Source organism: Rhododendron vialii, chromosome 4a (assembly GCF_030253575.1).
Source record: "Rhododendron vialii isolate Sample 1 chromosome 4a, ASM3025357v1".
Taxonomy (NCBI): Eukaryota; Viridiplantae; Streptophyta; class Magnoliopsida; order Ericales; family Ericaceae; genus Rhododendron; species Rhododendron vialii.
This window is the reverse complement of record NC_080560.1, coordinates 390352-400742: the sequence shown is the minus strand read 5'-3', so window position 1 is coordinate 400742 and position 10391 is coordinate 390352. Positions and strand designations below refer to the sequence as shown.

Here is a 10391-nt window from a genome sequence, read left to right as displayed (position 1 = left end):
AGCTTTTTTTTCTTCCCCCCCACACCTCATATATTGGGGGAGTTAATTAGTAAGTCTATGTAAAAGTTCAAAAGCTATTCATATTAGGGGTGTTCAAGAAAATCGTCCGAACCGTAAAACCGATCCGATCCGGACCGAACCGTCATATTTGGTCTGGTTCTGTGGTTCTGCGGTCAGGTTATGGTTCCAAAAAAATAAGAACCATTAATTTTGGTTCGGTTACTGGTTCTCAATTAAAGAACCGTGGTTAGAACTGGACCGGACCGTTTAAAACTAATATATATATAATTATATAAAATAAATATATGTGTGTAATTTGGTAAGTTAATCTCTTTCTTGCTAAACTTACTTTATTTAGAGATGAAATCTCATTTGGTAGAAAAGTTTTTATTTTCTTTCTTCTTTTTCTATTCTAATAGATTACCTTCTTATTCTTTTAATTCTTTGCAACCTTATTTAACGGATTAGTCTTTATAATTTCAATCTCACGTCTCTCTTTCTCACACACCGGTGATAGGTTTGGATGTTAATTGGATAGAATCGGAATCGGAACCGGAACCGAATCAAAACCGAACCGGTTTTGCGGTTTGGTTCTGGTTCAGTTCCACCCATATATTGGTTAGGTTCTGGTTCTCAATTTCCTAGAACCGTTTGAAATGGTCCGGTTACTGGTTTTCTAGAGAACCGGACCAATCCGGACCATGTACACCCCTAATTCATATTCCTTAACCCACAAACGTCCACGAGCTCACAACAGAGCTCAAATTCTAATCTCCCACCAGAAAGGATTAGAAAATACCATTAGGCTATAAAGTGCTTTAGAAATACTATTTTGAGCTGTCACTTGTTTAAAAATTACTCCAAAATTCCAAATCCCATCCATGTACAGCAATTATTTTTGCACATGTATGTGGTATATTACAGAATTACTACTCGGTAAACCTTCTTTTCTTCTTTAATTCAACAGTATTTCAATTTCTTTTAGCGCAAGAGTATCAGAGTAGTGCAAGTGCATTTTTAGGCATTTTAGAGGGTCAAATACACAAAAACACCCTGCAGCAGCATAGGTATATGCCCAAGTAAAATGAATGCAGCTACGGTTCTTAGACATAAATACCGTGGAACTATTCACTAGGTGTTGATTATTTTATTTTGTGTGCGCCTATTGCACTTTCTCTCTATTCTCTAATTGGTTACTTCTTCTTCTTTTTTTACTTTACCACATAATGAAATAATATTATTATATTCAGGAATAGATAAAATAGAGAATATTGGTGTAGTATTGAAAGAAATGTGGGTAGGTAAAATAAAAAATGTGTACTATTTACCTAATGACCGGTAAACTTGCTCTTTAGGAGGTTTTTTAATGAATTCAACTAATAAACAGCATATCTAAATGCATTCTTCGACTCTTATTATCTTTTGGTGTTCTTATTTTTTATGAATAATCAAAACATGCTTTGGCATTTTATATTATGCGAAAAAAATCTAAATGCCCCAAATGCATCTTCTAAAAGAGAACGATGACATATACCTGAACAGACACACTAGCTAGCTCAGCTCAGCTGGTCATTACATACGACCGAAGAATTGTGTAGCTTAGCTACCTCAGCAGAGCAGTACACAACGAATGGTTATGGAATGATGGCACCAGACAGAAAAACAGTGATTCATAATACAAAATACAAAATAGTACTAATGATTCATAAAGGCATCCGTTGGAGATCTCCAACTTTTAGAAGCATTGAAAGCAACAAGCTCAACAGGAATATTTGCAACAACAAGATATGTCTTCTTGCTACTCGCTAGCAAACCAGTAGTAACTTGTAGTACAACATTCCTTCAATCGCCTTATTATTCATCCAAATAATTCCTAAAAGTACTCAAACTCAACATACGAAGAATCATGGGAACTATTCTTGTTTCTATGATCAGCCCCCATTTCTGCCATTTTCTTGTCTGATTGGGCTGTTGTCTCTTTACTAGCAAACTGCCCAAAGTCTACAGGCTCGGGTATGTGGGGAGGGATGGCACTCCTCACCAAAGCCCAGTTCACACCCTCAAAGAATGGGTGTTGCTTTATTTCTGTTGCACCCCTTTTATATGCGATTCGCTTATGCGGTTCCTTAACCAAGAGCCCACGTATAAGATCACGTGCCATAGAACTCACTTGCGGAGTTTCTGGAAACCGTAATGGCTGGCCTACAACATTGAAAAGCGTAGCCCGATTTCCAGCGCCCTTGAAAGGGGTTGTCCCGTGCAATAGCTCATACAAGAAGACGCCAAACGTCCACCAGTCCACTGCACTACCATGGCCCTCTCCTCGTATAATCTCTGGAGCTAGATATTCGTGGGTCCCGACGAATGACATTGACCGCACGTTAGTGGGCTCTGCCATTAGTTCTGGGAGAGAACCTCCAACAAAGAGGCCAAAATCTGACTTGGATTTGCGATTCTTCTTCGTAGGCAGAATGCGAGGAAGAAAATGTGATGGTTGGATACAACTTTGTACTGCATACTTGTCATCCAAAATGCCACCAGCACTGCCACTGCCGCCAACATGTACTGAAGAAGACTTGACAAGAGTTGGACTGACAGAGCAACGAAGTGATAGATCAAAGTCAGAGAGCATGATATGACCCTCATCTCTTACTAGCACATTTTCTGGCTTCAGATCCCTGTATACAATGCCCAGCATGTGCAGATACTCTAGTGCCAACAACACCTCTGATGCAAAAAACCTGGTGAATTAAATAACATGAATGTCATTTCAAAGCTATTTACTAACCATAAGGTCTGCTATTTGCACGAGTTCTTAGATCCAGTTAACGTGCTTGAACCTCGAAAATCATACACAGGGCAAAACGGGACACCAAATAAATACATGAAGATTCAAATACAAGAACCACTCTTAGTACTGAAAAAACTATCCTATGGAAACACAATGGTAAAGTGAATAGCTTATCAATCAATTCAATAATCACTTGCACTTGACAAGGACCAGTCTCTGCTGCACCATACCAAGGAGCAGCCAGAGAATAATACCATGATAAAATCCTTGGGATGTTCTGTATTGGAACTTGGAGTACATGACAATGTACTGAGGGTTCCATAAATTTCACATCTTCCAACTCTGTATTTGAATGACACAGCATATGAGCAAAGACCATAAGTATAAACTTCCTGAGATGCTGAATATACAAGATGTGTAGGGACTAATTTCTTAGTATTTTCTCCCTCTGTCCCCTACCAAACAATATGAGACAGGAGCATTATCATCATTCATCTAAATATCTAATTCAAATGTTCTAATTCTCAGAGAATTTAGAAATCTAGTGCTTTCAACAGATGGAAGATAATCGATGCTCCTGTTATAGTGTTCACGCATGATTTAGAGACTAAACGATTCGCAACAAGATATAACTAGTTTCTTTGAAGCTCAGTTAAAGGACAAAATTGTGAGTGAGCAAGTTTGCTGTGTGGGGTTCAAAGTATAGAATAAAATGGAGTGGGTGTAAGCCATAACTAATACACCTATATTTACTACACCAAAAGTTACCAGGGTATTCGATCCCCAGGTGATGAGGTGACACCGCGACAGAAAGCAGTAAAACCATTCCGCTCATAAAATTACAGTGGCTGGCCCTGGATTTGAAGGCTGAGCCCGGATTCAAAATAGAACCGTAATAAACAGTCTAACATTACAACGCATCAGGATCCGTGTCTTTAATAAGCAGAATCAAACAAAACCGTTTTTGGTTTAAACCACAAAACCAAACACAGACTGGAGTAAAAAGGTTTGGACTAAATGTGATAGTGTGGGTCAATCTGCAAAATGTCAAAAGAAGTTATGGTGTTGGTAAAAAAACTGGTGGATTGGTGTTGATAGAGGTGGACAATGACAATGGTTGGATCTCTTCAGGGTAGTCTAAGTCGTTAAAGGTTGTTGCAGAAAAAGTAAAGATTAGGAAATAGAGAATATTGTACCTGAGGATGGTAACCAATTTTATCTTACTGCATTCTTCTGAATAGTTATTCCCAATTAGGTAAAAATCAAGACAGACACAAGAAAAAGATGAACCACGTAACTAAGGAATAATCAAGAGAGTGTAAAGCCTAAGGTTTCGAAACTTCGAGACACTTTTGAAGCATTGAATTTGGTTTCTCATACTGTAAATGTTTCACTGACCAATAAGTTGAGGCAGCAAAGAGGTGGCTATGTTCCCAATTCAGTGGGGACCAAAACTGGAAGAATAGTGAACCCTTCTATTCAACTTCAAGAACTGAGAATAACTAGCGCTCATAGGAGATAATTACAAAAAAAGGAAGCTAAGAGCACAAGACTTTTTCATTTCAATTGAAATTGAGATAAGATAATTTTCGCTACTGCAGACAATGTATGAATAACAATATGTCAAATATTACATGAAAGCTGAAAGTATGTTACCCAGTGCTGGTCTCCATTTATCCTTCTAAATTCTTTCCTTCTACTTAACAGCAGTACCACAAAATTCAGAAGGCACATGAAATACAGAACCCTTTTACCAAAAATCAGACATGCTAATTTTTTATCCAGTAATAACTAAAATTTTCTAATCCGTGAAAACTCTTGTGAACAGCTATACAATAATCAACAGCTGTACTCGTTTAAGTATTTGAGGAGAAAAAAAAATTTAAATTCAGCTGCTTTCAATGGGGGGCGGGGGGGGGGGGGGGGGGGGGGGGCGTTGTGGGGAGGGATGGCAAGGTGTAAACGGCCATATCCTTTCACTGCTCACAACCATCAAGACCCACTTGGTTAGTTAAAGCATGAAATAAAAAACCCTTAACCAATATTAGAACCATAAATACAGATGTCAGGAGTATTCGACCAGGTAAGAAAAGGCCCCAAATCCAATATAAATTCGACATTGCTAAGATAAAGCCGACAAAGAAAGGTTTAGAGTGACTAAAATGAAGAGATACAAGAATTTGATCAAAGGAAGATGATAGGTACTAACCTAGAAGCTTCCTCTGTGAAGTACTTGTTTGGTTGCTTTTGTCTAAGAGTGTGAAGATTACCTCCACTGCAGAACTCCATGACCAAGCAATAAAATTTATCTGTCTCAAAATAGGTATACAAAGTAGGCAGAAATGGGTGGTCAAGAAGACCAAGAATCTCCCTCTCTGTCTGAGCACGAAGAAGCTTGTTTCTACTTGCAAGAGACCCCTTGTCCATGACTTTCATAGCAAAGTAGGTATTGGTTCCCCTGAGCTCAACAAGATAGACACTTCCTATGTCTCCATATCCGATCCGCTTCAGTAGTCTAAAGTGGCTAAGACCAAGAGGGGAATCTTTGGAAGAAGCCAAGCTAATGGCATCCCATCGACCATCTCCCCCAGTGTGGGGCTTAAGGGGTGCACTGGAGCTCTCTAAGCTGTCACTACGGGTGCCATTGCCGCCTCCCCGGCCAAAATTGGTAAACTGTTGGCTACCCTTAGCATCACCTGCCTTTGCATTTAACGGTTGTGTTGTTGTTGCGGCTGCCCCTGTTGAGGTCGATATAAGGAGTTCGGTATTTGTTGCCATCCTTGGACTTGGTAAAGGGCATGGATTAGTCACAGAATTTCCTGTCTTTGTAAATAGGTCCGCTTTGGAATCTGGATTGCTATCTGCATCAGGTATCTTTGGACTTGCCAATGGACATGGATCGCCATCTGAATTTGGCGAAGTTTTGGAAAGTGGATCATCCACATGTCCAAGACCAGATGGAAAATTATGGCTTATATTGACCCTTGTTTTAGGTATTTGCTCTCTTTGGTTAGGATCATCTTGTGGGTTCGAGGATGAACTGGTGGTACTCTTGACAACCTGATCCATTTTCCTTGGTTCACATGGTCCTTCTGATGACATGTAGCTTATCTGTATCAAATGAGGAAAACATTATCCTGTTGTTCTAATTGTACGGGCAATCATGCTGTAACTTTTACCCATAATCTCATGCTGCAGGAATTGCTCGTTATGGAAAATGTGCGCAGATATGGTTAACACAATGTTGGCAGCGGAGAACAAAATAGTGGCTGGCAATTAGTGGCAACAGTGAGTGTTATCAGATTAAAAAGCTTGTTAACTTTCAAAGATTCTGTGAGTAAGGTGCAATGACTTTAGTACCACAAAAAGAGGAAGAAGAAGAAAAATCCACACTGACCAAAATTTTCAACATCCACACAGCTCAATTCCCTTGAACGAGCAGGACCTAGATGATCATTAGCCCTTTAGAAAACAGCACAAAACCACCCCCATCAATTAGCTGGTAGGCCTCCAATAAAAAAAGGATAAAAAAATTAGCTGGTAGGTTACACAGCAGATGAAAATTACCAGAGACTTCTTTAGTGGATTGGATTGAATTGAGTTAGTATTTCTTGATGCAACTAAACAGTTTACTTGAGAAAAAGAGAAAGAAATCAAATACGAACACTGACCTCATATGCGTTTTGGCTCTCTGTTTTCTACAACATGAAATGACACATACCCTGATTAGATTCACGAAGGGACCCCATTGGTTTTAAACCTGTAATGCGCATAAATGCTTCAACACACACACACAAACTCATGCGCTCTAAAGAGAGATGACATTATGGCATTAAAAGTAAAATGCAGGCAATGCTATGAAAGTACTGATCATTGTCATCCAAAAGCTCTAAGTTTAACTGTTGGAGACAACCTCAGAATGCATGTATTAAATCAAACCGACAGGGCAAATATTTGGGTGGAATAAGGATTAAATCTTGAGTCACATGGAAACTGAAGTAACATTTCCCATTTGTTGTAGCCAACCCAAAAAAAAACTTTAATGAATAGAGATAGGACAGAGACAAAGAAGTATCCATAATGTATAATCGAAGAAAGGGCAAATATAAATTTTCATACTTATTCAGAAAGTAAATAGCAAAGGAGATAGATGAAATCTGATAATGTAGCAACAACAAACCAAAAAAAATTGAAAACTGCAAACACATAAAGAAAGGGATAAAAAAAAATGGACTTGAGGAGATGATTACTTGTCATACAGATGAGCAGTTGTCTGCCAAAATTTAGGTCCCAACTGCAATTGTATTTTCCCTTCGCCTGTCTGATTGATAAAGTTAAGAGTTTCATACGTTAAACGTTCCTATCTGCGTATTCAAGGTAAAAATTGGTTCATCCATTCCCCATTGTTGTTGGCGGTGGTGTTGTTCCATATAAGGTAAATGATATCAAAAGGAGAGGAATGAAGGGAAGAGAAAGGAAGTTGCAAAAAGGATATGAGAAGGAGGTGGCCTTTGATTGAAGCCATGGCCCATACAGGTGGAGTGGATTGTCGTTATGACCATTATTATAATTGTTGGTTTTGAAGATATTTGAGGAGAGAATTTTGTGGGAACAAGGAGGGGGAATAACACAACCATCAGGAAAATCCATGCATGTATATAGGGGCTTGTATATGTGCCAGCATATGTGCATCCAAGTCCAACCATCATACATCCATCCATCCATCCACAAAATGAGAGAGAGAGAGAGAGAGAGAGAGAGAGAGAGAGAGAGGAGGAACCGGTCACCGTTCTGCCATTCAGGAAGATGTATGGATCGCCGTTAAATTCTGTTCAAAGGCGTTGGACTTTGGGTGGAGCACCTAAACATAACATAAGACTTTCTGTAAAGCAACAGACATACAGACAGAAAGGAAATCAATCCTCTGTGCTCGCGTCTGTATGTACTACTAATAACACCAAACCACGGAAAATACCTCTGTCTTTTGGAATATTTTATCTTTGCCCCTCAATCTATCACGCTTTTGTCACTTTACCACCTCCTAACTGTCGATCAAACATAACTTCAACGGCTAGCAACATGGACTAAATGACTATTGGGTTGGGGAAGTTCCAAAGACTCGGTATGTACACTCTTAGCTATTAGTTCCCTTTTCTAAAGTTCCAAAGACTCAGTATGTACAAGTTTGCTTCCTCTTAGGTAATATTTTCTTGCCAAATGTTCTAGAAATGCTAAAAAGTTGGGGAATATAAAGAAGTAGCTAGTGACATCCCTTAATTGAAAACGGTGTATATATTACATTTCCATCGGCTCAATTTATTTTTTCATTTTTAAAAAGCAAACTTTATTAAGATAACATAAACATTATCCTTTGCAAATTTGAAATTGTTTTGAAAAGCCCTTCAATTCAAATTGTTCTTATCATAGATTTTTTTTGTTGTTTGTGTTTTCAAAAGCTCAAAAGGTAGACAAACAATAAAAAGTACTCATTTACTTAGTTAAAATTTCATATACGAAACTCGACCTCCTTTACTTAGGTGTGTAAAATTACCCAACGAGGGTTATCTCATCTGACCAGAGGGTTTGTTCCCACACTAGAGGTGTGAGTTCGATTATTTAGGAGTTGGGGGGGAGCTAACCAGTTAGGAGGCAAAAGTTCATGTGGGTAGCTTTATCAACGCATCCAGTGATCCCCTCCTATTTGCTTCTCACTACTTTCCGTTAGTGTTGATTCTCTGCGGCCGGCCTATAAAGATCCGCGCCAGCTGACCTACTAACCTTTAGCATAACCACATAGCTCAAAGGTTAACATTGAGTTATACATGTTGAAAATTGAATAGAATTCCTGTATTAAGTCGGTTTAGGCTTATTTGACTAGAATTTATATTCTAAGTCGGTTTAGGTTTATTAGTACTTCCTTATAAATAGGGTTTGTCCTTTTGGGTCTATTAAAGAGATACTCATTTGGGTATTATTGTGGAGTTCTTCGTTTCTTTTGTTGTTGGGGCTTGATATTAGGATTTTCGAATATCTTCTTGGATTCCACCAAAGGTTTGTGTCTTCCTTTCGGGTTTCACTAGAAATTTATCCCTAAATATCGTTTGATGCTTCGTTGAGAGTTATAGGTATAGCCGACTCTTTGTAATCTCTCCTCGTTCACAGTGAATCCTCTCTAGCTCCTCCTGTGGAGTACATTCTTACTTTGTATTTGAGCGGAATCATACATATCTTTATGTCTTTATTTTGATCGCTGTTAGTTTGTTTATTCTCTACTTCGTGGCTGTCATAACAATACAATTGTTGCTCACACTTGTTTTTATATATTACTTCCATTCCTAATGCCCCACCGATGTGTGATTGAGTTCTCACACGGTCATAGATGGGTTAGTCTCATTCTTTTTGGGTATGGGGATATCTCTAAAAAAACCTTCTGTGTATAAGAGCATCCACAATGTAATAATCAAAACCAAAAAGTTGCTAAAGTTAACAATGTTTGTTCAAAAAAGTGCTCACATTGTAATAACCAAACTTAGCAACCTCTTAGCAACTCATCAAATTTTGGCCTTTGAATAATCAAAACTAGCAACCTTTTTGCCAATAATCAAATCTAATGGTCCCCACATTTTCTCAATTAAGTACACTCATCGTTACATAAAAACCTTATCTCTCTCTCTCTCTCTCTCTCTCTCTCTCTCTCTCAACAATGTTTCCAGAAAATTATTTTCAAAAACTGTTTTTTTTTTCAAAAACTTTAAAAAAAACAGTATTTACAAAAAACTTTTTTTTTAAAGTGTTTTTACACAAAAACTGTTTTTTCTTTTTTTAAAAACGGTTTCTGACAATTTTTCAAAAAAAATGTTTTTTTAAAACTGTTCTTTTTGAAAAAAACTATTTTCAATTTTTTTTACTAAACTATTTTCTTTAAAAAACTGTTATTTTTTTTCAAAAAGAGTATTCAAATTATTGTCACAAATTTTACTTTTTAGAATTTTTTTTTTTAGTTTAAAAAGGTGATGTGGCAAGTTTTGGTTATCCAATTTTGATTATTACATTGTGGACCTCTACATTGCTAATCTTAGCAATATTTTAAATGAATAATCAAAAGATGATGTGGCAACTTTTGGTTATCCAATTTTAATTATTACATTGCGGATGCTCTAATTTAGTAGTTACTGTATAAATATTGTATGGATGGTCAGTATAAATTCCAGAGTCTTGGGGAGGCATGTGTATTTGTTAGTAGAAATTTCGACAGGATATGCTTGCCCCATAATATTATTGTAATACTCCCTCTGTCCCTTTTTAAGTGTCCTGCTTCGTAACTCCAACTTATTAAAAAGACATCATCATTATACCTTTCACATCAACTTTTTCTTCCACTTTTCCTACTTACCCATCATCATTACACTTTTACTCACTAACTTTTCAAAATAAAATCTACTTTTAGGGACAAAATAGACAATACTTTAATTTTTACCTCCTAATTTTACAAAATGGACACTTATTAAGGGACAGCCCAAAATGAAATACTGGACACAAAAAAAGAGACGGAGGGAGTATATTGTAACATTATATAGTAGTAATAATAGTATTAATTTAG

The 10391-nt window shown here is 37.4% G+C and overlaps 1 protein-coding gene across 5 annotated transcripts; it reads right to left on the bottom strand.

Moving 5' to 3' along the window:
* Window positions 1–1597: 1597 nt before the first annotated feature.
* Window positions 1598–7592, bottom strand: LOC131321837 (serine/threonine-protein kinase RHS3-like). 5 transcript variants are annotated; one of them, XM_058352796.1, is made up of 5 exons: window positions 7042–7592; window positions 6463–6551; window positions 6189–6299; window positions 5001–5902; window positions 1598–2741 (listed from the first exon to the last, which is right to left on the bottom strand). In XM_058352796.1, the coding sequence occupies exons 3-5, from the start codon at window positions 6201–6203 to the stop codon at window positions 1874–1876; spliced, it is 1785 nt and encodes a 594-aa protein (XP_058208779.1). In that variant the 5' UTR covers window positions 6204–6299; window positions 6463–6551; window positions 7042–7592; the 3' UTR covers window positions 1598–1873. The 5 variants fall into 5 exon arrangements, with proteins under 5 accessions (XP_058208779.1, XP_058208778.1, XP_058208780.1 ...); XM_058352795.1 differs by having other exon boundaries at window positions 6189–6290; XM_058352797.1 differs by having other exon boundaries at window positions 6189–6253.
* Between the last annotated feature and the right edge of the window lie 2799 nt (window positions 7593–10391).